Source organism: Tachyglossus aculeatus, chromosome 2, assembly GCF_015852505.1.
Source record: "Tachyglossus aculeatus isolate mTacAcu1 chromosome 2, mTacAcu1.pri, whole genome shotgun sequence".
Taxonomy (NCBI): Eukaryota; Metazoa; Chordata; class Mammalia; order Monotremata; family Tachyglossidae; genus Tachyglossus; species Tachyglossus aculeatus.
The window spans coordinates 18,790,467-18,818,303 of record NC_052067.1 but is presented as its reverse complement, the minus strand read 5'-3'; the positions used below and the strand labels follow the sequence as shown (position 1 = coordinate 18,818,303).

At 41.2% G+C, this 27,837-nt stretch overlaps 1 protein-coding gene across 1 annotated transcript in view; it reads left to right on the top strand.

Moving 5' to 3' along the window:
• The window catches only part of JAZF1 (JAZF zinc finger 1), a 347,271-nt gene that overhangs the window by 204,748 nt on the left and 114,686 nt on the right, over window positions 1-27,837 (top strand). The window contains exon 2 of the mRNA XM_038769107.1: window positions 671-743. Coding sequence (XP_038625035.1) covers window positions 671-743 — 73 coding nt within the window. The remainder of the gene's footprint in view (window positions 1-670; window positions 744-27,837) is intronic.

Sequence of the window (27,837 nt, the reverse complement as noted above, 5' to 3'; positions counted from 1 at the left end):
CTATTTTATAAAAGGGTGCACTTTTGTTAGGCTGGAAAATCAAGGCTGAAAAGATTAGGTGCTTTCAAAGGGAATCCTCTGATGGATATACGTTTTGTAGCAAATGGATCTGTATGTGAATTTCAGATGGAGAGCTTCAGAAAATAATCCAGGCAGCCCTGGCACAGATGAAGGATATAATCACCCCTTTTGCATCTGGATTCAAGCCTAGCATAACATTCAGGGGATGAATGAGCAGTGGATTGCTGAATTTCTTTGTAAATGACATCTCAATGTGTCCAAACATTGAAATTGGTACAATTAAAACAGACTCTGTTGCTTTTCTTTTTTTAGCAAACTAAACAGTGGAAACCCTCTTGCCAACACTGCTGTAAGCGGGGAAAAAAAACCTAATTATTTCTGAGGGGGGATTATGACAGTTTGCCTGACATATGGACATTTGATCACGGTTGATATGTGGAATCCCCTTGAAGAGTAAAGCAATATCTTTTTTATTTATGAATGAAAGAACAATTGTTTTTTCAACTGCTTCCTCTAAAAGCATTGTTTACCAAATTTAATATCCTATTTTCAGTTTTTCTGTGTGTTCTTTTGTGGTAAGAACGCTTATAGATATTATGGCAAATGCAGAAAGTATATCATTGTGGTTGTTTTTTGTGTTTTTTTCCAGATACAGACCCACGTGTGTTAGAAAAACAAGAATTACAGCAACCAACATATGTTGCACTCAGTTATATTAATAGGTAAGTTTTTCAGAATTTATAGCCAACTGTATTTTGGTGTAAGTTGACTTTTGAACTGAAAGTTGAAAGTTCTGTAGGTTAAGGTCTTTATTTCCTAAAATACACCCTTAAGGTTATTTAAAAGTTTGTTTTAGAAGCTTAATTTTTCACTTCAAGGAAAATTTAGAAGAATAACTCTCTATTTTATTATATGAGGCTAAAATATGGCCCAATTATGGTGTAAAATCAGATGTAATGAAACTTTAGGACTAGAATATTCTCTGCTTTTTGAGCTTGCTGTAAGGAATAGTGAGTTTATATTTCAATGGAACTTTTAAATCAAGTGGAAAAAAGGCGGTTTGAGAATTCAGATTTTGCTTCTGAAAAGCAGCATTTGCCAGAATTCACAAAGAAAGTCAGAAAGTCTTGTTGCTAGCTACTGGAAAGATTGATCTAGTAGCCCAATGTCTTGAAGGTGAGTAAAAAGCGAAACATATTTGAAAAACTTATCCTTAGGAACCAACTCAACCACCTGCAAACCCCCATCTGAAATAAGGTGGGTTTTCACTTTCTGAAACGGGAATGCCTTTGAAGATGTTATCAGAGTTCTCTGTAGTAGTTATAAAATTGTATTCAGAATCTCATCCAGGTCAAATAACTGAAGGAATCCAGTTTTTCTGAAAGGATCTTTATGCAGGGCCAGAGAAAGTAGTGGTGAAGCAGGGCAACCACACAACTACCTGAGCCCATAACAAAAACCTCAAGCACTTTTGGGATTGGCTGGGGGAGTGTGGGGTGGGGAACAGGAGATGGATTTTGAAGTTGACTAGTCACTCAAGTGGAGTACCTGTGTTTAAAGGAAAAAAAAAAATTAGTCCACAATCTGAGAAATATATTTCTTGGTTCTTTGGGTTTGATAGGGATTCATGTTTGAATTGACTGGGTAATTTTTTTTTCTTTTTTTCATAACTACTTCCTGTCCTGTCACCTGTTTAGGAAGTATAAGGTGCAGAAGGAGAACGGCTGAAATGTAAACTCTGTTCTGAACAGGCAGTGCCACACCATTTTCTAACCTCTTTTTGCCTTTTTAATATTTGTTTACCTTTTGCAAATTTCTGGATTAAACAGCTGGGCTTTTTTAAATTAAAGGATGAAGAATTATATGAAACAGATTTTACAAATAGGGTCTGGGACTCCATTTAGATCTGAAATTTCCATTTAGATCTGAAATTCCCATTTATGCGCATAGCCTTATTACTGGGGCTTACCTATTAGCTTTCATTTGGCTGTCTATAAATCCTTTACTGAGACTACCAAATCTATTTCTTCTCAAATTCTCAAAGCAGGAGAAAGTCATGTGGTTTTTTTAATTACCCATCCAGTCTGGAGTGTCCAAACACTAACAAGCAGGCTATAGGCAAAGGCCCACATAGATAAATAATAAGCAGAATGAGTCACAGTCATTCCATGTGGACATTTTTATTGTGTATGGATTGCTTCAGCACTTACATATAACCAATCTATTAAAATAGGTGTGTGAGGTTTTTTTTTTTTACTAACTCTCATCCTTTTTGGATGTTTGTGGTGCCTTACAGCAAATATTGCAGCAAACCATTCATAACATTTATACTTCACTATTTTTAGAGCATCAAATGTGAAGTGATACAGTGTGATACAAAACAGGCCCTTGAAATTATGGCACACTCTAGGTGAAATGTACTGAAAAACTGATAAGGTTACAAGAGTCCTGAGAAGGAAATAAAATGTTCAGGGAAACTGCCTATATTTATCGATTTAAAATATTCCAGATTAGCAAATGCCTTGGATGACGCCAGGAGTAAGTGATAGAGGACAGGAAAAAGGAAACTTGGCTAAAGCGGAAAGAGCTATAGCAAGAGACAAGAGATTTGAGAGCCTCAGTAGGGGAGGGAAAAGCCAGAGAAGAAAACCAAGGATAAGGTGGCATGGTTTGAATCACTGAGAGGAAAGTGAAAACAGTGGCAGGATCCTGACATCAGTAGAGGAGAAAATAATGAGAGTTTGGAAGCTGAAAAGTAGGGTGTGGTAGTATTCCGAATGAGAAATAATTGAAATCTGAGTGAGAGATGGAGAAAAGAAAAGTTAGTAAAGGTCAGAATTTCTCTGTATTTAATATGTATGTATAATCATCCATTCATCAATCCACCTTCTGCTTTCTGGTGTGTTTATCCCATCTTATTATTCAGACCTAATTATGTATCTTACCTTCTTCCCGAGCATCATAATTGATGCATAATTGCTGCATCAGCCTCCTCTCTACTGCATCAGCCTTCTGTCTGATCTCCCATCCTCCTGTCTCTCCCCGCTTCAGTCTATACTTCATGCTGCTGCCAGGATCATCTCTGTGCAGAAATGCTCTGGGCATGTTACTCCTCTCCTCAAATATCTCCAGTGGCTACCAGTCAACCTACACATCAAGCAAAAACTCCTCACTCTCAGCTTCAAGGCTCTCCATCACCTCGCCCCCTCCTACCTCACCTCCCTTCTCTCCTTCTACAGCCTAGTCCGCACTCTCCGCTCCTCTGCCACTAGCCTCCTCACTATACCTCGTTTTTGCTTGTCCCGCCGTCGACCCCCGGCCTCCCCCTGGCCTGGAATGCCCTCCCTGTGCACATCGTCCAAGCTAGCTCTCTTCCTCCCTTCAAAGCCCTACTGAGAGCTCACCTCCTCCAAGAGGCCTTCCCAGACTGAGCCGCCTTTTTCCTCTCCTATTCCCCATCCCCCCGTCCTACCTCCTTCCCCTCCCCACAGCACCAGTATATATGTTTGTACAGATTTATTACTCTATTTTACTTGTACATATTTACTATTCTATTTATTTTGTTAATGATGTGCATCTAGCTTTATTTCTATTTATTCTGATGACTTGACACCTGTCCACATATTTTGTTTTGTTGTCTGTCTTCCCCCTTATAGACTGTGAGCCCGTTGTTAGGTAGGGACCATCTCTCTATGTTGCCAACTTGTACTTCCCAAGCGCTTAGGACAGTGCTCTGCATACAGTAAGCGCTCAATAAATATGATTAATTGAATGAATGAGTAGACAGTGGAGAGCTAATAGGGTACTCCATGGGTGTAGCTTTCCAAAATGAGAGGAGGAAGGCAGATATGACGTCTTATCTCCGCACAGTGGAGGATGAAGCCCTCTGGGAAGGCACATCTGGGTGACAAGTGTTGAACCTCTTTCGAAGTTCAGCCTCATACGCCCAGCACAGAGAGGGCTTTGTGATTGGTCCTGTTTTACAGACTCCTGAGGGCCCTTTTTTTAAAAAAAAAATATGGAATTTGTTAAGCTCTTACTATGTGTCGAGCACTGTTCTAAGCTCCAGGATAGATATTCAAGGTTATCATGTTGACACAGTCCCTGCCCCAGTCTCAGTTTGAGGGAGGAGGATTTAGTCCACATTTTATAGATCAAGGAACTGAGGCAGAGAGGTTAAGTGACTTGCCCAAGGTCTCACAGCAATTAATTAGCAGAGAACCCAAATCTTCCAACTCCCAGGCCCATGCTCTTTCCACTAGGTCTTGCTGCTTCTCAGGCAGGAACTGAGGGAGGAGGCAGCACCCAGGACAATGGTGCTAAAAGCTGACTCCTCCTAAATTTTCCCATGTCTCCCTCTTCAGAACCAGTGATGTAAGATGGCTTTCTCCTTGGCATCCTAGCACAATGTCCAAGTTACAGTCCCCCTAGGCTGCCTTCAAATCTTCCTTGCCACAAATCCACCAGTATTTATGCATCTTTCTTACTTATGATGTCCTTGGCCCTCAGAAGTCAAAATAAGAGTTTGTAAGCTACTACCAGAAAAGATGTGATTCACCTTTGAATGTTCCATTTTCTCAGAAAGAAAAAATGACAAATTATTTGTCAGCAAACAGGATAGCAGCAGTACCACTACTGGTGAGAAAAAAGTCTTAAAGCCAGTGTCCTTCAGGGATAGCTCGGTAGAGTGCTGGGCTGCACAACACACTACTCCCTGGAGATCCTTTTTCCCCTGCACATTAACTAAAAAGACTCCGGGCTCCTGGAATTCCCTTATTTCATTAGGATGTAAAGATCACCAGCAGTATAATCTTCATGATTTATTGCTCTACCCTGTGTGCGGTACCTTGGAGTTAATTAAGATGGCTGTGAATCTTGCCCATGGTCAGGCTGTGCCATTCCCATTTGCATGACACACTCCCCTTGTTGCTGAGTCCGTTGGCTGCCCTCTCTGCTTTTAAAATATGTAAAGTAGTGTACTGATCTTAAAAAGAAAAAACTGCCTGGGCCCCAGTTGATAAAACTGTACCTGTTGTAGGTGATTTCTTTTTTTGCTTCTAATTTCCTACATCAATAACTAAACTGGGTTCTGGGAGCCAAACCAGCTGTAGACCTTCTTTCCCAGCTCCTTCAGTCAATCGATTGAATTTATTGAGTGCTTACTGTGTGCAAAGCATTCTACTAAGAGTTTAGGAGAGTACAGTTCAATAGAGTTGGTAGACATGATCCCTGGCCATAAGAAGCATACAATCTACCTCACCTCCCTGAGCTCTAAGTAGCCTCTCTCCCTGATATGTGAGACCTTGGGCAGGTCACTTAACCTTTTTGTGCCTCAGCTTCTTTATCTGTAAAATGTGGATAAGATACCTGCCCTCCCTACTTTTTCAGTTGGGAGCACCTTTGTGGGACAGAGGCTGCCTGATCTGTTATCCATATCTACTCCAGGGCTTAATGCAATATTTGGTACGTAATTTTTATAGTTATTATTGGAAGACTGAGTTCCATCAGGACCAACTTCCAAAGAAGGATATGCAGACTGAATTCCACCAGAGGAGCGCTAAGGGAAATAGAGCAGTGTTCTAGGGTGATTGGACTCTAGGATTTGCCTAGGAACAAGTGCAGAGTCAGTGATAGACATTTCATCTTGGATCTGGTTTAGGATATGTGATGCCACCACTCTTGTTAAGGCCCATCTAGACCGTAAGCTCATGAGGGCAGGGAATGTGTCTGTTTATTATTACACTGTACTCTCCCAAGCACTTAGTACAATGCTTTATGCGCAGTAAGTGCTCAATAAATGTGATTGACTGACTGGCCCTGAGTGCCTCTTGAGAATGGCAAATCTACGAGTCACAGGATGATGGCAGCAGATGCCGGGGAAACTGGTTTGGAGCCCCAAGAAAGTTCTGACCATGGTTGTAAATGGTTCTTACCATGGTTCTAGCCCCCTGGTTTTAAAAACTGGAATTCAGCCCTAAACAGTTGTTGAAATGTCACAGATCCACAAATACACAGTTAAGGGAAGAATGAAATTTTAAGGTTTGGGACTACATTAATATTACTACCCAGCATTCATTCATTGTCAGTCATTTTTATTAACTGCTTACAGTGTGCGAGCATTGTATTAAGCCCTTGGGAAAGTACAATACGACAGTAAACAGTGACATTCCCTGCCCACAGTGAGCTCACAGTCTTGAGGTGGGGAGACAGACAGCAATACAGATAAATAAAATTACAGATATATTCATAAGTGCTGCGGGGAGGGTGCACTCCTAGGTGATGTAGAAGAACATGGGAGATGAGGAAAGTGGTGCTTAGTCTGGGAAGGCCTCTTGGAGGAGATGTGCCTTCAATAAGACTTCGAAGAGGGGGAGAGTAATTGTCTATAGTTGTAGCTATTCCTATAGCTGCATTCATCCACAGAAGTCACGGGCAGGGTTTATCCTGAGCCTGGTTCTGGACAAGCCAGCTCCACCTAACTCTCAGATGGAAAAAAAAAATCAAGGATCCATGTTTTTCTTGTTAGCATTAAAAAAAGCCAACTCAGCAAACTGAGAACAAGGGAATGTGGCACTAGGATTTTGTGGTGTCATTCATCAGAGAAGAACTGAAAAGCACTTGGTGGTGTCAAAAGGACAAAAAGTGTGTGTGTACGAGAGAGAAAGAGAGAGAGAGCAATCAATCAAATTGGCATTTGTTCAGCATTTACTGTACTGGTAGCATTATACTAAGCATTTGGAAGACTATGATAGAGTTGATAGACCCAATCCCTGCTAACAAGGAGCTTACAATCTAGTAGGGGCTACAAGCAGTAAAATAAATTACTGACAGGGGAAGCAACAGAATATAAGTATATGTATCTAAGTATTCTGGGTTGGGGATTGGGTGAATATCAAAGTGTTCGGGGGATATGGATGCAAGTGCATGGGTGATGCAGAAGGTAGGGAGAATAAGGTTGGGAAACGAGAGGTTAGTCAGGGAAGTCTTCCTGGAGGAAATGTGATTTTTAGGATGGCTCTGGAGGTGAGGAGATCGGTGATTTGGCGGACATGAAGGAGGAGGCCCAAAGGCACTTGGTTTTCTTCATGGAATCCAGAAAATGTTGTCCGACCAATCTCACCTCTCCACCAGCTGATCTGGATTCTGGGAGATGCCTTGAGGCCATCGCATGTAGCCCGAAATGTGGGGAGCAGAGCTTGGCGGCAGAGCATAGATAACCTACAAGTCTACCACCCAGATGCTCATATTAGGTATCACCAGGTGGGCAGAGAGAAGAGACCAGTGGTACCCTACTCAAAGGACATTAGACTTACCTGCAGATTGGAATTCCAGCTATTAGCAGGTGACTAGATGCCTCAGAGAAGATTGGAAGATCATATTCTGTAGAAATTACTTCTTTTCATTAGCCCCATCGCTCCTCCATGCAACCTTGTCCAATGAGTTATTGGGACAGGTGTCATGTTTTGGTGTTTATGGTATTGTACATCCACTGAGTGCAGAACACTGTACTAAACCTTTAGGAGAGTATGAAGAGGATGGCTTTGAACAATACTGAGAGGTACAGGGCTCCAAGTTTAGCCATCTCCTTCTCCCAGCTGGAGGAGTGCCAAGAGGTAAAGCAGCCTAATAATAATAATAATGATGATGGCACTTGTTAATCACTTACTATGTTCTAAGTGCTAGGGTAGATACAAAGAAAGCAGGTTGTCCCACTTGGAGCTCACAGTCTTAATCCCCATATTTTACAGATGAGGGAACTGAAGCACAGAGAAGTTAAATGACTTGCCCAAAGTCACACAGCTAAGTGGTGGAGCCGGGGTTAGAACCCACGACCTGTGACTCCCAAGCCCATGCTCTTTCCACTAACCCACGCTGCTTCTCGCTTACATAAATCCCTACAGTGTTGTATGCACTGAACACACTGCCTCTTTACCAAACCCAGTAACTGCCTTACTGAGGCGTCTTTCACTACTGTGATAGTTCAATACATACCTATGTATTACAGATTACTTATTTATACTAATGTCTGTCTCCACTTCTAGACTGCAATCTTGTTGTGGGCAGGGAACCTGCCTAGTGTCTGGCACAAAGTAAGCGCTTAGCAAATACCATCATTATTATTATTACCAATTATGTTGTATTGTACTCTCCCAAGTGCTTAGTACAGTGCTCTGCAAAAAGTGAGCACTCAGTAAATACCATTGATTGAGTTATTCTTGAACAGAGGATTGTAGGCTCAGACAACTTGAAGGCTGGTGTGTGTGTGCGTGTGTTCAGTTGATAAAAAAAAAAAAAACAAAAGCAACAGAACAGAATCACCCATTCCACATTAAACAGGGTAATTTTGTTTCTGGTTAATTGCACTCAAGTCCATTCGCTGTCACTTGGGGCTTTTTTTTTTTTCTTTCTTGATACTTGTTAGTGCATTTTCCTTGACAATCAATTCACTCTGCGCTGCGGCTAAGGCAGTAATCGTGCTGTTCAATAAGTGTCAGGATCTGCTGTGAAACCGCCTCCCAGCAGCTAATACCTTGGTGCTCACTGAAATTTCCCCACAGATTTAGTGTGACAATTTCTGCCCACGTAATTTAGTGTTCCTAGGAGCTGGTGTTCAATTAGTACATGCCAATTCGCTCACTTCCTTAGTGAGACATAGTTTCTCCTGCCAAGACCAAAAACCTGTGCTGTCTTGTGAGGTTTCACCTCTCTTCTCAGTAGTATCATCATCCTTTCTTGATTGTGTAAAGCAAAGCAGATAAGGTGCTCTGTTCTCAGTCAGGATACTTTAACAGCAATGTCATCTTGCTCTTTTTTCTGAACCCATAGTGTCAAGTTTTATCTTTTGGTTTTCCCTGAATAATCTCTTTGGTTTGACCTAAAATCCAATCTCTCCTTTGTCCAAAGGAAATCAGCAAGCTGAATCAATCTGGCCAAGCCAGATTGGCACTGTGCTTGGCACTGTACTACATGGTGGGATAAATACAAGATGATCAGGTCCTTACATGGGCTCACAGTCTAAGTAGGAGAGGGAATGGGTATTGAATCTTAGTACAGTGCTCTGCACACAGTAAGTGCTCAATAAATACGATTGAATGAATTTTGCAGATGAGGGAACTGAGGCACAGAGAAGTTAAATGACTTGCCCAAGGCCACAGAGCAGACAGGCGGCAGAGTCTGGATTAGAACCCAGGTCCTCTGACTCCCAGGCCTCTCTTCTTTCCACTAGGTCAATCAATCAATCAATCATTTGAGGGCTTACTGTGTGCAGAGCACTGTACTAAGCGCTTGGGAAGTACAAGTCGGCAACACATAGAGACAGTCCCTACCCAACAGCGGGCTTTCAACTTCTGGCTTTCAACAGCTTCACCTGTTGCTCTATAGACAAGGTTGGGGCTCTACAATGATAATTCAAACCCCAATTAATTCAAACCCCAAAATCTGCTGTTGAGAAAAATGCAGTTTTGCAATCAATATTGTCCAGGTTGGCTTCCTCCACCCATTAAATTCTAACCTAATTGCTCCATTATCCATTCTTCTTGTGAAGACCCAACTCCTATTTTAATAATGGTTTTCCTGCATTCCACACAGCCATATGTAGTGATACATTCTTCCTCTGGGTCAATCCACCATGAGAAGAGAGTTTGCTTACCACACTGCATTAACAGTAGTCACATTTTTTGATTTGGTTTATTCTAAAGACGTAGCATTTCAAAGCCAGTAACAACATAGGCTTCAATGGTATGCTGCTTCTGTAGTAATAGAAGCAACTTTTTATTTCCAACAGAGTTTTATGCGGCACACTGTACTAAGCACTTGGGACAGTACAGTGTAACAGAGTTGGTAAGCTCATTGTGGGCAAGGAACATGCCTACCACCTAGAGGGAGCTTACTATGATTAGAATACAATCAGTTGTCCAAGAATGCGGAGGTTGTGTTATCGAAGAACCCATTTTTAATAGTAGTAGTATTAATATTTAGTGAAAACCATTAGGTTCAAAGCACAGTGCTGAGAAGTTGAGAAATACTAAATTAGCAAGTGACACATTTCCTGTCCACACAGAGCTTTTGTGTCTGTCTGGAGTAGACAGACATAAAAATAATTACCAAGTCATCAAATTAATACAATTAATTAATTAATTAAACAAATTAATTACAATTGAATACATATATAGACATAATTGCTGAGAGTGAATGTAAATAGTTACTGAAATACTAGAGAAGGCTGATGGTAGCTAAGGTAATCAGTTTGGAAATAGACCATGTCCCTCATGCATTCATTCATTCAATCAATCGTATTTATTGAGCGCTTACTGTGTTCAGAGCACTGTACTAAGCACTTGGAAAGAACAATTCAGCAACAGAGACAATCCCTACCGAACAACGGGCTGCTCACTTTTTTAATCCCCATTTTACAGATGAGGTCATTGAGGCAGAGAGAAATTAAGTGACTTTCCCAATGTCATGCAGCAGACAAGTGGTGGAGCCAGAATTAGAACCCAGGTCCTTCTAACTCCTCAGGCCTGTGCTCTATCCTCTAGGCAATACTGCTTCTTTAAATTTCATAATTCAGATGGCTGTTTGTAAATGCTCAGTGTAGTGGTGCAAAGTAAACAAAGAGATTCTTTTCTGTTTCTCATCTTTTCCACTCATTACTACCCAACTGAGCACTGAAATTTTCACCAGGCCATGGTATTGAAATTAATATTAGCATTTTCTTGTAACTGATAGGCCTATTTAAAAAAAAAAATCTTAGCCACATTTTTGCAACCTGGGTTTTCACCACTTTTCATATAAAAAGGCAAATCCTAATTATTATGCTGAATACTAAAGGATATCAAGATATACAAATAATTTATTTGCATTTGATTCAGTTAAAATGTTTTATCTTTGGGGAACTATTTATTTGGATATTCATAGCAGTTGCTTTTCTTTTTTAAATCCTCAGAAATGACATTTCAAGGTATTATGGTATGGAATGGTGCAAAGAATGAGGGAGTAAGAGTGAAATTGTAAGATATTTATTAGTCATTGCAAGTAGAGCAATTTAGCATTTCTAGCACTTCAAACTGTTGAGTCTCAGAATACACATGAAGCAAATTATGAGTATTAGTGGTATTATTTAGCATTCATACATTCTGATCCTCTGGGAAACTATTCCAAATCAACTGACCAAGAAGATGATTAAAAGGAGTACACAATACAGGTGCACATTGGCTTTACTACATCTGATTGGATTACAGGCATCCCTGGGCACCCATATCTGTTTATGTTTCACCCAACTGAAGGGGTTGATTTACGACACACTCATGAGCTGTGTCCTCTGATTGATCAGAAGATCTGCCAATTTTCTGACACAGTGAAATCATAGTGAGAGTCTGAGAGACGAGAGAATGCTTCTGGATAAATCAAAATAATTATCCTTCCCTGCCACACTCATCTCCTCCCAGCCAGGTGGTTATTACCACCCCTCCAGGAGGACAAAGAAGGGGTGCAGGGAGGCACCAGGAGCATCGTGCCACTGCTGTTCTGGAGGTAGAAGGGGGCTTCAGGAGGGGTTATGTTCCTGGAGGGTTTAGAGAGGTGGTTCTGGGAGAAGTAGAAGCTAGATTAACCAAATGTCCCACCTTCTTCTTCCCCAGCTCCATCCCTTTGTCACTAGACAAAGGATGAGGTGACAAGATACTGTGGTAATTTAACCAATCAAATTAAAGGACTTTGCCAAATAAATGGGTCATTGATTAAAATAATGAAAATCCTTCATGAAACCATTAAAAATCCTTGAATCATTCAACTGGAAATTGTGGTATTTTCATTCATTCATTCAATCGTATTGAGCGCTTACTTTGTGGAAAGCATTGTACTAAGTGCTTGGAAGAGTACAATGTAACAATAAACAGACAAATTCCTTACCCAAAATGACTTTACAGTCGACTGTATTCTAGAAGCTCCCATGCAAAAAGCCGTACAGGTGATTTTTTGACCTATTTTGAATCAGTAAAGTACCATGAATTGACAACTGCCTGAAAATGATGCTTTCATATTAACCAGTACTCAGAAACCCCTACATGTAACCAATGATTTTCAAAGTTTGTGGGGAGTATGGGTAAAGGGAAGCAAATCCCTGAATTCTACTACTAAGACAGCACACTGTCCAATAATAGTAATAGATGAAGTTGAAACACAAATCAAGAGTGCAGGTGTGTGTCAGGACTTTGACTGGAAGCAGTGTGGCTAGGTGGAAAGAACACAGGCTTGGGAGTTAGAGGTCATGGGTTCTAATCCCAGCTCCACCACTTGTCAGCTGTGTGACTTTGGGCAAGTCACTTAACTCTTCTGTGCCTGTTACCTCATCTGTTAAATGGAGATTGACTGTGAGCCCTTTGTGGGACAACCTGATTACCTTGTATCTACCCCAGTGCTTGGCACATAGTAAACACTTTAACAAATACCATCATTATGCATTCATTCATTCAACCATATTTATTGAGCACTTACTGTGTGCAGAGCACTGTACTAAGCGCTTGGGAAGTACAGTCAGCAACATACAGAGATGGTCCTTACCCAACAACGGGCACACAGTCTAGATATACATACATATTATGCATATCAAGGGTATTATCTGAGTCTAAATTTTAAGCCAGTGTTTTTCAGGTGCCAAATCTAAATATGGTCATCTTAGGCTTTCTCTCTTAAATATCACCAGATCTATACCACAGGCATGTTGAAGCAGATTAACTTGTTGATGTCTCTGGATTTTCAGAGACAGTCCTGGAGAAGCAACCTGGCTTAGTGGAAGGAGCATGGGCTTGGGAGTCAGATGTCGTGGGTTCTAATTCCAGCTCTGCCACTTGTCAGCTGTGTGACTTTGGGCAAGTCACCTTACTTTCTCGGTGCCCGTTACCTCATCTGTAAAATGGGGATTAAGACTGTGAGCCCTACATGGGACAACCTGATTACCTTGTATCTACCCCAGCACTTGGAACAGTGCTTGGCACATAGTAAGCACTTAACAAATACATAATTATTATTTGCAGTCATGTGCCACCAGATCAATCTGATGTTTACTGAGTGCTTCTGAGAGCAGAACATTGCACTGTTTGGGAAAGTACAGTACAACAAAGTTGGTAGATATGTTCCCTGCCCACAAGGCGAGAAGACAGACATTAAAATAAATTACAGGCATGCATGTAAGTTCTATGGGGCTGAAGGTGGGGTGAATATTAAGCACTTAAAGAGGGTACAAATCCAAGTATAAAGACAACACAGAGGAAGGGGAGTAACGGAAATGAGGGCTTAGTCAGAAAAGGCCGCTTGGAGGAGTTGTGATTTTAATAAGGCTTTGGGGAGGGGGAGAGTGGTAGTCTGTCAAATATGAACAGGGAGGGAGTTCCAGATCCAAAAAAAAATCTAAAATTCGACTCCTTACTCTCTCCTTTGAATATGTGTCATTTAAATAGCCTAACAAGTGGCACTGGGAAAGAGACTGCAGAGTGCCTGTAGGCGGGTTTAGCATCTGAAGTCAGCAAGATGTGACCAAAAAGTCCCAGCTGAGTATCCTGTGTGCTCGCCCTGGTGGCCAACTCCCGTGATTTACATTTGGTTACATCCCAGTTTCTGCCGGTAGTCACTGCACTGAAGCCGATCAGAAAGCTGATCTTACTGGTTAGAAAATAGCTGGGGTGGGAGTGGCAGAGGGGAATGAGTCACCAAGATCAATTTTCCTGCCCATTACCCTAGGCTAGAGCCTTGGCCTCCAAAATGGCTATATTCAAGACTGGACCATCCCACCCCCACTCTTTGGAGAAATATATCTACTAGGGGAGGTGTGGCCTCCTAGCTTAGCCTAGTGACCTGGTTTGCCAGGTTGATGGCCCTTTGAAAGTGATGATGAAAGTCATTCATTCAGTGCTGGTATAAGAAAGAGTAAGTGAAAGAGACCTTTCCCATCACAAATTAAAGTCGATCCCAGCATCTGTAGTCAGGAAGCCTTTTTAGCGGAAGACCTAGATATGGTTTCAGTGGCCATTCTGAACATTTGTAATGGATTTGCTGACTGTGTTATTGTAGTGTTAATGTGGCAAATGTTCTTTTAGTGAATCTTCTTTGGTTGTAATGTGACACTATCTTACAGTTTTTAAAATATTAAATGTGAGGCTATTTTCTGAAAACATGACCGTGGAATACAATGGCAGCAGGAAGGTGAAGGGCAGATGTCTCCAGTAGCCAGTGGATTGAGCATTTCTGACAAAATACAGAAACAGATCAAAGTGACATGTCACTTGACAGACAGTATTTTCTGTCTCATCTTATTTTTATGTCTGCAGTGGCCACATTGGTCATGTGTTTTTATTCACATAGTCATATCTTTACGCCCTGCCATCTGACATGTACTGGAGATGGAACAAGACAAACTTCAGATGCTAAATTCAAACAAGATGTGTAGAAATGGCTTTTAGTTAGGGGCAAAAGAAAAGCCTTAGCATTTAGAAGGATTTATGCACTTGGCTTCTTTTTGAGTTTCATTTTTCATTGGAATTTAGGCTTATCACAGTCTAACATTCCAAACATTTATAAAATACAAGGTTCTGTAATTTCATATCAGAAGAAAAGACCAGGAAGAGATAATCAACACTTTAAGGAATGTACCTAAATGTATTCTAAAATGATGTATCACATGAAAATTACCAAAGTGACATACATTTTTAAACTGCATTTTAAAAGAGCAAATAAAAGACTCCCTAACCATCTTCATGTTAGTCAAATTTGGGAAAATTTAGGAAGCATAATGTAACCCACATCCCTTATTCATTTCAAACAATAATTTTGGCTTGTCAGATATGTTCATTTTACCTATAAGGAACATATGTATCTATGCTAGAAGAGACATTTTGGTCATAAAAATTAATATGTTCAAGATCTCCTGTTACTGGGGCTTCCCTTTATCAGTACTTTTACCTTATCTTTGTTCTAACAATTTATTCATCTGTATTAGGCATGCAAGATTTTTGTTTTCCTTCGTATTTTTAAAGAAAACAACTTGAATAAAGCTATCCATAATTTAAAATCATTCTAAAATCTTGCTGTGCCAGTAGTTGGTAACTTTGCTTAGATTTCAGTCTGAAAACAGTATGTATTTTAACATTTGTTGGTGATCCTTGTTAAAAAAAAAAAAATGTTCACTGCTCCATAGATAAAAGGAAATTCTCTATCCATCACAACTGTTTTTGATTTCTACTAAAGCATCTATAGGATAAGACTGGCTTCTCCATAGTGATTATGATAAGGAACAAGATTAGTGACTACTAGCTAGGATTTCTTTTTAGCCTGTTTTCCTTTTATGGGGGGTAAGGGGACCACCTTTTAAAATCACTCGGTCTCAGAATCCGTTCCCTTCCTCTTACTCTCTTTACCATCCTTCTTTTGAATTTTTGATGCATGTAAGATCATTTCAAACTAACAAATGGAATGTTAAAAGCAAGGTAGTATATCCCTAACTTCATCATTAAAGGTGCCAATGAAGGAAAGCGGTAGCCTCATGAACCACTAGGTGATAGATAACTCAGTAGACTGGGGCTCAAGAATGCTCAGAATCATTTGCTACTTGGAACCCAGCATGAATGACTCATAGCCTGGAACTCAGAAACCTTCAGAGAATTAGCATTCCCAGTTTCCTTTGTTTCCTGGATTGCTAAGAAAATAATTATAAAATCAACATACATTAGTAAGAGAGGACAAATCCATTGGAAATTGGTTCCCCTAATTTAGATGCTTATTTTACAATATGGAGTATGGTTTTGGACCTTGCTAAAGCAAAATGAGAAAGAGAAGTAGCAGTAGTAATGGTATTTATTGAGCAACTGTGTAGTTCAGTGCACTGTATCAAGCACCTGGGAAATACAGCAGAAGCACAAGACCAGTTCTGCGCCCACAGACAGCTTACTTGCTAACAGTGGAGATTAGACATAGAAATAGTCAAAAGCAAAGGTCAGAATAAAATTAATTGTTCAAGCAAATATATGTATTTTGACAAGTGCTGGGAGTGGACATAAGTGCAAGAAGTGGCTGAAAAGTTGATGAGATTTGGGATGTCAGTAATGAGCTAGGGAAGGCTATTAGAGAAGACAAGCATGCGGAGGTGAAAGTTTTTTTTTTTTTTAAAAAAAAAGCAAATTGCTGAAATGGTTAATGGGTCTATCTGAATGTGGGTATCAATTTGCTGAACTGGTCAGCAGGTGTGTTGGGAGTGGGATGGGTGTCAGTGAGCAGATGTTCCTGATGTGGGGAGCGTTCCTTCTTCTACTTACCCTGTACCTGGAGCTTGAGGTATGGAGTCTTGGTCTTCTTCCCTCTTGTTCTGAATGTCCACCTGGGCTTTAAGGTGGCCACTGAAGAGATACGTAGTCTCACATGTTAACTTGGCACGTTGCCCTGGACTTCAGGCTAAGGGGAACCGAGTAAAAGTGGGAGAGGCGGACTGCGGCTGTTGGCATGTGTTGTTGGAAGTGGCTGGGGGTGGGATCAGGTGCGGCACTCCCTCCCTGGCCTGGGTCCAGAGCTGACCGGGGCTATCTAGTAGCCCACCACCACCAACTCTACAGTGGCAAAAGCATCAGTTACCATACCAGAATGGTGGTTCCAGCAATGTTTTACTGGAACTGAGTTCTGGACAGTTTGTTTATCTTCACCCCTGCTAGTCTGTCTTTAGGGAGGCAGACAAATGGTGGCAACACCATGGCACTGAGATTTGGATAAAGTTGAACGTCTGAAGAGCGGTTGTAATGTTCAACTCTTTATATGACTATGTGACCTGGCCCAGAGAAGCCACACCTGACTTAGAGAGACTTTCCATCAATGCTACCTACATGTTATTATAATAACAATACTAATAATAATGGTGTTTGTTAAGTTCATCCTATGTTCCCAGGAACTTTAGTAAGCACTGGGGTGGATACAAGCAAATCAGGTTGGACACAGTATCTTTCCCACATGGGGCTCACATTCTCAATCTCCATTTTACAGATGAGGGAACTGAGGCCCAGAGAGGTGAATTGACTTGCCCAAGGTCACACAGCAGACAAGTGGTTGAGTTAGAATTAGAACCCATGACCTTCTGACACCCAGGCCTGTGCTCTATCCACTTACGCCATGCTGCTTCTCCATGCTATGGAGAAGCATGCTATGGTTAACATACTTCAGTCATCCCATTACCTCTCAAAACCACCGAGTCATATCCCTCCCGACCTTTAGAGCCCTCCTAAAAAGTCCCTTCCCCATGAAGGGATTCCTTGACTTCCTTCCTGTTGCTACACCATTGTCATCGCAGCACTCGTGTGTAGCTAAAGAACTTTCTTCTGAGAGGGCTGTCTTCTGAGTGAAAACTTTCAGGTATTCTCCCTCCTACTTAGATTGTGAGACCCATTTGTGTCAGGGACTGTGTCTGACCCAATTATCCTAATATCTAACCTGGTGCTTAGAACGGTGTTTGGCATATAGTAAGTGCTTAACAAATACCACTTAATTATTATCACAATTTACGCTCTACTGATCTTAAGTAATAATACTTGTATTGGTGTACTGAAGAGACAGCCAGTTTTAATAATTGTATTTCACTTTTGAAAATTGAATTTGACAATAAAAAAGCCAGTGATTTCAAATGTGCTATCAGCCACATACCTTTTAGCCCATGGATATAGCTATAGAAACACCACTATGAATGAATTAACAGAAGTGACCCCAATTCCTTGCATCTGTTCCAAGTGTGATAAATAATATTTATTTCCAGTTCTCACCCTTTATAGACTACACTCAGGGTTTTACTAGGACTGACCTATTTCTTCATTTCTAATTTCATTTATCAGTGTGTGGCACTGAATGTAAATGTAGGAACTTTACAGTTGACATTTTGAAAAAAGTTTTATTGCCGTATCTCCGTCTAGGATATTTTGCATGCTGATACTAGATTTTTCAATTAGCATATCTTAATGAACAAATTAGGATTTCTTATTACAGTTCTTTATGATTTAACTTAACATCTAAGTGCAATCTATGAGTCTTTCTCTAGTAAGATATTATAAGCTCATCAATCAATTATTCCTGTTTAAATGGAAAGATTTGGTTAGCCAGGCCTGTGACAGGGGCATTTTCTATAGGACTATTTCCTTTCTACAGCAACTGGGTATGTGTAGTTTATATCCACCCAACAGGAGAGATTTCTTTAGAAAAACCTACACATGGAAAATATTTTCCCTCAATGCTGTATTGTTTGACCCAGCATATTGCTTTCTCCTTTCCTATTGCTTGAACTCACAAAGATTAAATCTGAACCAGAAAACCAGAGGCAATTAGCAGGTTGTAGTCCCTTTGACAGCCAAACCTAAAATCGTACCCACAAAATTCCCTTCAAGAGGGCAGAATCAATTCACAGCCTGAAAACAAATATGTTGTTACAGCATTTTGTAGGGTAGAACAGGGATTTATTTATTTTTTTGCGGGGGGATAGGGGAGTGGTTAATGGTATTTGCTAAGCACTTACTATGTGCCAGGCACTGCACTAAGCACTGGGGTAGACACAGGCTACTCAGGGTCAAACAGAAACTCCTTACCATCGGCTTTAAAGCATTCAATCACCTTGTCCCCTCCTGCCTTACCTGCCAACCCAGCCTACACATTTTGATCCTCTAATGCTAACCTACGCGCTGTAGTCGACCTTATTTATCTCACTGCCGACCTCTCACCCACATCCTGCTGCTGTCCTGGAATGCCCTCCCTCTTCATATCTGATAGACAATTACACTCCCTACTTTCAAAGCCTTATTAAAGGCAGATCTCCTCCAGGAGGACCTCCCTGACTAAGGCCTCATTTTCTCTTGTCCCTCACCCTTCTGCAATATCCGTGGACTTGGATTTTCTCCCTTTATTCACCCCTCCCTCAGCTCCACAGCACTGATGTACATATCCATAATTATCTCTATTAATATCAGTCTCCCCCTCTAGACTGTAAGCTCATGTTGGGCAGGTAATGCGTCTGTCTACTCTGTTGTATCGTACTCTCGCAAGTGCTTGGTAAAGTGCTCTGCACACAATAAGTGGTCAATAAATACGACTGATATAAGGCAAGACGCCCACACCCATATGTCCCATGTTCGTTCTGTTACCTAAGCACAGCCTGTGTTCCCTAGGAAGAACTTGGCTTCCAAGTGAATATGCGGGAAGATGGTGCAGATTTCCAAATTTCTGAAAGTCTGAGTCACGTCCAAGCAATAAGTTCTTCAAAGGAGCAGGCTGGAAGCAAGAGTCTTCAGTTCTGTTTTCATCTCTGTTACTAATTGGTGATGGCTACTCCAAGCACTCTGAGGCTCCATCTGAATAATTTTCAATGAAGGGATTACCATGTTTACTAATGTTTGGGATGTTGTAAGGATTAATAGCCCAATTTGCCTGTGAAATGCCTGGAGCTCTTGGGAGGAAAAGAGCAATGCGGTACTACACGTTTTCACAGTAGTAATGTTGTTGCTTGTCAGTGGATAAAAGAGAAATGGATTTGTTGGTGTCATGGCAACTTCCTCGAAGTGTTTGAAGTTTCTTACAGATATTAATCCCCTTTAAGGTGAGAAAGGGCAAGGAATGCCATTTAGAATTTGAACCTTTTCTGTGTTGTGGTTTGCACAGAATAACAGTATTAGCAGCTGAAATGATCAGGGCTGCTTTGTCAAGAGACTATTTATATTCTGCTGGGTCAGTCTTGGCTCAATGTTGATACACTAAAAAGCTAAAACTATTCAAGAGTTTATTCAAGAGTTCCTGCTCTGTTTTGAAGTCAGGAAACTTCCCAGCTATCAGAGAGGTTGATGTCCACTGAGAAAACCCTCCAAGAGAAAGCTAAATAAAATTCAGGGGGCCACTGAAAGTGCTTCAGAGGAAACACATCATCGTAGTCTGATTGGAAAGGCCTGTCTCAAAAGCAGCCAAAAGCGTGAACGTGGCACCATTATAAATGGAAAAAATATAAATTGCACCTTTTTTCTATAAACACTCAAGAGAACGTTGGCATCATTTCCTAAAAACGTACAGAGTGAGTTGTGCTTTCTTATTCCTTCACTAATCTGGCACAAATCCATTTTGAATACATAAAAGAGTAATATATGTTTTTAGAAATTCATGCTGGGCACAAATAGACATTAAACTCGTTGTGGGAAGGGAGTGTCTGTTTATTGTTGTACTGTACTCTCCCAAGCACTTAGTACAGTGTTTTGCACACAGCAAGTGCTCAATAAATAAGACTAAATGAACACTTTCAAATCACCTTTGTTGTATTCTAGCTCAATGATGTCCTTCAAGAGAGTGTTTTTATAGCTTGGCAAACAAAAACGGTGTAAAATTTCATTCAACAGTTGATTCCTGTCACGGAGTAGGAACTCCCTTTGGCATTCATAGTCAGAAATAAAGATTGTGATTTAAAACAGCAACAACAACAAAAGATTAGTTTGGGTCTGTGTCAGGTCAGTTGAGTTGTAAAGATTGACCATATGGAGCATTCCAACTTAGATATTGTCATCATTAGAGCTATAGATTCTGGTGATTTTCCCTTTATTTTTGTGTCTGTATGATGGTAGGAAGAATGCATCATGCACTTGATACTGTAATTAACAGTTTGTATATCACACTTGCCCTGTCAACTAGGAAAATGCCTTGTGGGCCAACACCTCTTCCTCCAAGGGTTGTAGAGCTATCCTTGACTTCAAATGGCTGGCTGATCCCCTTCACTTAACAATTAATCCCCCAAGACTTTTTACTTGACTCTGAGTAGAGAGAGGTACAGTCCTTTCTTGTAGAGAGAACAATTTTTCAGTACACAATAACTAGGTTGGACACAGTCCATATCTCACATGATGCTCACAGTCTTAATCCCCAGTTTACAGATAATTGAGGCACAGAGAGGGTAAGCGACTTGACCAAGGTCACACAGGAGACAACTGGTGGAGCTTAGTACAGTGCTTTGCACACATTAAGTGCTCAGTAAATATGATTGAATCAATACGATTGAATGGTCCCAGATTAGAAACCAGGTCCTTCTGACTCCCAGACCTGTGTTCTGTCCATTAGGCTTCACCGCTCTTGATTTTAAGATGATAGAATTTGGCCAGAAATGTTGGTGCAAATAGATAATAATTGTGGTACTTGTTAAACACTTACTGTGTGTCAAGCACTGTTCTAAACACTGGTATAGATTCAAGTTAGTCAGGTTGGACACAGTCCCTTGTCCCACATAGGGCTCACACTCTTAATCCCCATTTTACAGTTGAGGTAACTAAGGTAACTGAAGAGGTGAAGTGACTTGCCCAAGATCACACAGCAGACGTGGTAGAGCGGGATTAGAACCCATGACCCTCTGACTCCCAAGCCCATGCTCTATCCATTAAGCCATGCTGCGTCTTCTATAGATGATAGGATATTGGGGAAATACTGTTATCAGGCCCTCGCTAGGATTTCAGAGAGAGCTGATTTTTAAGCAATGCAGAATGTTCCTAATCAGATGCTAATGATCATTGATGAGTGTCAGAGAAAGTGAACTTCATAGTTCAAGCTTTTTTGTCTTCCACAACCTTGTTGAATTTCATCTGGTGTGATAGAAGCTGTGCATTATTTTTTACTGTTTTCAAACCATCTTCCCCCTAACTTAGGGTGGTCACTGATAGCGCCTGGGGAGACTGAACATGCATTTGTCCGCCAGAGATAGCAGATGTATCTTATGTTTTGTGTTACACATGTTCTGTAATATGATGGAATGATGTCTTGTAAAACCTTTTATGGAATGCCCAGACCCTAGAGCTTGTCCCTGAGGAGACGCCTGAGTCCCTCCTCTGCTCTTGAGTCATTGTGCCCCGCTGCCAGATCCCTGGGAACAGTTACAGCCTCCAAGCCAAAGGACTCTGGGACAGGGGCTAAGGCAGAGATTGGTGAGCTGTTGGGGGGGCTGTCCCAGCTGAACCACTGACATTGAGCCCTGTCAATACACAGGTCTCCCAGTCTAAGATGGAAGGAGAACAGGTATTGAATCCCCATTTTACAGATGAGAAAATTGAGGCCCATAGAAGTACTCAGCCAGTCAGTCGTATTTACTGAGCTCTTACTGCATGCAGAGCACTATACTAAGCACTTGGGACAGTACAGTATAACAGTAAGTAGCATGACGTAACCGATAGAGCAAGGGCCTGGAAGTCAGAAGGTCATGGGTTCTAAACCCAGCTCCACTATTGTCTCCTGTGTGACCTTGGGCAAGTCATTTCACTTCTCTGTGCCTCAGTTCCCTCATCTGTAAAACGGCAACTGAGACTGTGAGATTTGGGACAGGGACTGTGTCCAATCTAACTTTCTTGAATCTACCCCAGCGCTTAGTTCAGTGCCTGGCACATAGTAAATGCTTAACAAATACCATTACTATTGTTGTTATTATTAAACAGACACATTCCATCTCCACAACAAGCTACGTGACTTGCTCAAGTGGCAGGCAAGTGGCGGAGCCGGGATTAGAACCCAGGTCCTTTGACTTCCCGGCCTGGGCTCTTTCCACTAGGCCATTCCACACGTATTGGTGAACTCTGTATGGGAACCAAATTTTCTATGTAACTGTGGGACCCAAATGAGTTTGCAATGAAAGCTAAGTGCACCACTACAGAGAGAGCTGGATTTCTTGGCATGTTGAACTTAGTAATACTAACCAAATGGGCAAGTTTGAGGCAGAACATATGGTTTGTAATTTTTTTTAATGCTAAAACTGTGCAGTGTAAACTTTAACAGTTGCTTTCCTGAAGAAATATTGGAATTGAGTTGTGGTCTTTCTCACTTTTAGACCTTGTGTATTCTAGTTGATTAAAATGTGCATGTTAAATTTTAGTTGTCTCAGCTTAAAATTGATCCATCTTCTTACGGAATTAGTGAGCTTGAGAAGGTACCCATTGATGAAGAAAATGTTGAGTCCAGATGGCTACAGTATTTTATAACTTACCCTACTATATGTGATCTGCCAGCTGGAAAAACTTTGGTTTTGGTAAAGTATCAATATTTGTTCTATTCATTTAAGGAGGCCAGGATTATGTTAATAGAGAACTAATGCCATATGCTACTGCCAGAAGTGCCGCAGAAAGGCACTGCACCTTTCTTGATATTTGAAGCATTTAAAATATAAACCTATCTGGTTCATAAAGGTTCATGTTTAAATATTGAAAAGCTGTATTTTACTCAGGAAATTGTTCTACTTGGAAATGTTTGTGGAATCAAAATGGTTAGACTACTTATATTGAATATTAATATCAGATGCTTCCAAATCTCAAAATAATTAGCAGTGAAATAAAAATATATTTTTAAGTTATTATTCATTTTTTGAGTATGTTTTCGGTGAACATCTATTTCCAGACTTGAGAAGAAAAGCAGCTTAGCAAATTTGATAACATTTCAGAGTACACCTACTGTTTCAGCAGCGTGACATCTTAGTGTTTTCATTAGCATTCCCTTACTCCCCAGAGGTTCTTAACAAGGAGGAACAACTCCACAGTTGAAACAATTTGTAAAGAACTAGAGGGTTTCAAGTCCTTAAACCAAATACATCCTTTTGCAGATGTCGGAGCCTATTTTTTTCCTTTTAATGCATTTGCTATTCTAAAGAATTAATTAGAAAGCCACTGGCTTAATGTGCACATCTGTACTCCTGGGCTGTGTGTCTGTGGGGAAATGAGCCATGGATCTGGGGAAAGACACATCAATTAATCAAGAGTATTTATTGAGCACATATTCTGTGCAGAGCATTGTACTAAGCACCTGAAAGTGTATAACAGAGTAAGTAGACACAATTCCTGTCCTCAAGGAGTTTACGGTCTAGTGGGGGAGACAGGCACTAAAAAAAATTTACAGGGGCAGGGAAGAAACAGAGTTTAAAAATATGTTCATAACTGCTATGATTGGGAGGAGGTGGAGTGAATACATAAGTGCTTAAGTGGTGAGCACTCCCCTAGGTAGGGGGAATGGAAATACTAAAGGGACAGTAGGGAAACAGGGTGGGCAGGTGAGAGATTAATCAGGGAAGGCCTCCTGGAGGAAATGTGATATTTTAGTATGGTTTTGAAGATCTGGAGGGCTTATTTGTGACTGCCTGTTGCAGGACTTCAGAGGGAATTGAGAATGTAAGCTTTGCACAGATTCAGCAGAGGACATGGTTTCATCGATATCTAGTTTTGGTAGCAAACACTGCTCCTGTCAGAAATGCAGTCGTAAACCCATAGTTCATAGTACTAGTCATGCATAATCTCACTCCTTGAAATCAGAACCTGGGTACCTCTAGTCTCAGCTGGAAGCCTTTTATCAGGAGGAAGGCATGGAAAAGAACATGAAGACCTGTGGAGCATCTGAGGAAGCAGCATGGTGCAGTGGATAGAGCATGAGCCTAGGAGTCAGAAGGTCATGGATTCTAATCCTGACTCTGCCACTTTGCTGACGTTTGGCAAGTCACTTCACTTCTCTGTCTTTCGGTTACCTCTTATGTAAAATGGGGAGTGAGACTCTGAGTGATCACCTAGTCAGGAGGTTTTGTGGCCTTAGCATTTGTAGAGCAGTTGACATTTTAGAAATTTAAAAATTTGGGAAATTTAACTTGAGAACATAAATACTGGAAACGTGAAGCTTTTAATGAGAATATTTATGCATGGTAGTAATAATAATTATGGTGTTAAGTGCTTACTATGGGCCTAGTACTGTACATTGATGTAGATACAAGATAATCAAGTTGGACGGGACTCACAGTCTAAGAAGGAGGGAGAACGGGCAATGAATCCCCATTTTACAGGTGAGGAAACTAAGGTGCAAAGAAGTTAAATGACTTTTTATGGCATTTGCTAAGCACTTACTATGTGTCGAGCCTTGTTCTAAATACTGGGAAGTGAATTGAAAGTTAAAACTGGGACTCACAGTTTGAGGGAGAACTTCCCATTTTACAGTTGAGGAAACTGAAGAACAGGGAATTTAAGTGACTTGCCCAAGGTCATTACAGCAAGCAATTGGCAAAGCTGGGATTAGAACTCAGGTCCTTCTGTCTCCCAGGCCCATATTCTTTCATTCATTCATTCAATCGTATTTATTGAGCGCTTACTGTGTGCAGAGCACTGTACTAAGCGCTTGGGCAGTAGAAGTCGGCAACATATAGAGACAGTCCCTACCCAACAATGGGCTCACAGACGAGTTCCTCCCCATCTGTCTATGCCAGACCATCACTTTCCCCACCTTCAAAGCCTTACTAAGATCACACTTCCTTTCCATTAGGCTGCTTCTTCCCAAGGTCACAGAGCAGCTGATAGAGCTGGGGTTAGAACAACCCAGGTCACAGAACTCTTTGTTGGAATGTCAAGTGGAGGAAGATCCTTTAAATGCCCCAAAGCAATGGGAATAGGAGGACTGGGACCAGGATGGATGCCATGCCTTAAACTTCAGTCTGGATGCACAGCACTTTCAGGGGGAGTTGGTTGTTGGGGGAGAGAGAGAGAAAGAAAGAGGGGGCAAGTGGAATAAGCACCTGACCTGTGGAGTCAGTCTCTCTCTCTCTCTCTCTCTCTCTCTCTCTCTCACTCACTCACTCACTCACTCACTCTCACACACACACACACACACACACGCACACACACTCTCTCACTCATGAGTCACAAGACCCACACAGCCAAAGAGAAATGCCTCTTTCCCCTCTTCCTTAATCATCTCTTCCTCACTCCATTTACCTGCTTTTCTTTATTCTCCTCTTTACTTTTTTTGCCACAGTTCTTGAGTTCTTATGTTTTGTCTTTTTGCATTTCAACCTTTCCTTGCGTGCCCATTGCCAGCCTCCCAACCCCCATTTTTAGATTGTGAGCCTGGTGAGGGGCAGGGGCCCTGTCAAAATTGCCCTCTCCCCAACATAGTAAGTGCTCAGTAAATGCCATTGGTTGATAAAGTGGCACTGACACACACCCCCGCCCCCCATAAGGGGCCCCATGCTCCCAGAGGTCATTGCAATTGGACAGCTTATAGATTTTTCAACCAATGCTGGTCTCTCAGATATGGCAAGTTCATGAACACACACACACACACACACACACACACACACACACACACACACACACACACACACACACACACACACACACACACACACACACACACACACACACACACACACCCCCCCCCCCCCCCCCCCCCCCCCCCCACCCCCTTTCAGTTAAAGAGGTCAGACCTAGCTGTACTGTGAGTAACTGGGTGTATGACAACCTTCATTTTAATATGCTATAAAAAATGAGACTGCTTAGCAGCAGGGGGTAACTTAAAAATGCATTTAAACACATTGAAAAATATAAAGATGATATATAATTAAGCTTCCTTTTGAAATGAACAAAATTGCACCCTTATACAGGACAGCATCCAGACCTCGTAAGAATTCTTCTTGAAAATTAAAACCTAAGCATTCTCTGTGATTATCGGTGCATTCTTTTAATATGCCGGGTTTCAAAATCACTGTGTACAAATTCTTCAGTCTCACACTATAAAACCCTGGAACATAATGACCTGAAAGGGGTCATCCCTAATCCTGCTACATCCTTGTCTAATGTATGTATAAAAACAAAAGGTATAGTATATAAATTTTACTTGGGACTAGGTTTCCTAGAATATGGAGTAATGGAATGTGCAATTTTACTGCTAGCTGACTGTGATTTCTTTATCTGCCTCAAAAACCCTCTTGTAAGTGCTAGCTAAAATTGGACCAACTGCAATCTATTTCAAATCTTTTGAGTTGTTCACATTAGATTTTTTAAAAAGTTTAAGTGCAAGAGCTGTAGTGATCGTAGAAAGCTCAGTGTTTAAAAGGCTGTGTGGAAAGATAGTCTGTGTCAACTTTCAGTGCCAGGAGCTGCCAGGTTGTCCCAGCGACTTTAGTTTTATTCCCAAATACCCCACCTCATACACTAGAAAATGCAGTAGCCTCCTGCCCCACCCCCAGCAGAAAAAGTATTAAGATTCTGTTACGTCGCTTTTTGGAGTTTCCAGTAGTTTTTCGCTTTGGGAATGGAATTTATGAATATCTGCCAAATTGCAGATTTTAAAGAAATGAATAACAACTAGATAGTAAAACCAGGCATTCTTAGCTGGCGTGGAAGGGGGCTCTCTGGTAAAGGTGTGGGCGGATTGATAGGACAGCCACTGGATAATGCTGTCTTATCAGACTGACTTGGGACATATGTGGGTGCTTTTGTTTACAAGCTCCCAAACCTGCTGTGGGTCCAGAGCAGGTAACTCCTTTAGCTTTTTATAAATAGATGAAGTAGTTCCTTTACCTGACTTCAGGTCACAGCTGCACACCAAAAGTGATCACTAATACGCCACCGGCTCCTTAACCCCCAACTCAATGAATAGGATTAAGAAGCAGTCTAGAAAGCTCAGGAGCTGGGAGTTCTCATTCAAGCGAAACATACACTATGAACCCATTACTTTTCACTCTTGGAGTTGGTCATTTATCTTTTGTTTTTCCTCTCCCTCCATTTTGCAATGTCAAGGTAGCAGGGCCAGTTTGCCATCTTCAACCATTTGGCCACCCCAAGGTGGGTGGAAATTGCGGGGATTGTGTACATTTTTCTGTTGTATTCTCCCGAGCACTTAGTACAGTGCTTTCCACACAGTAAGCGCTCAATACAGTCGACTGATTTCGCCACCCCTTTCCAGAGCGATGACCCCAGGCCCCGTGACACTGGGTGTTCACCAGGCATGCACCTCAGCATCAAGGCGTCATCTGGATCATTTTGCAGGAGT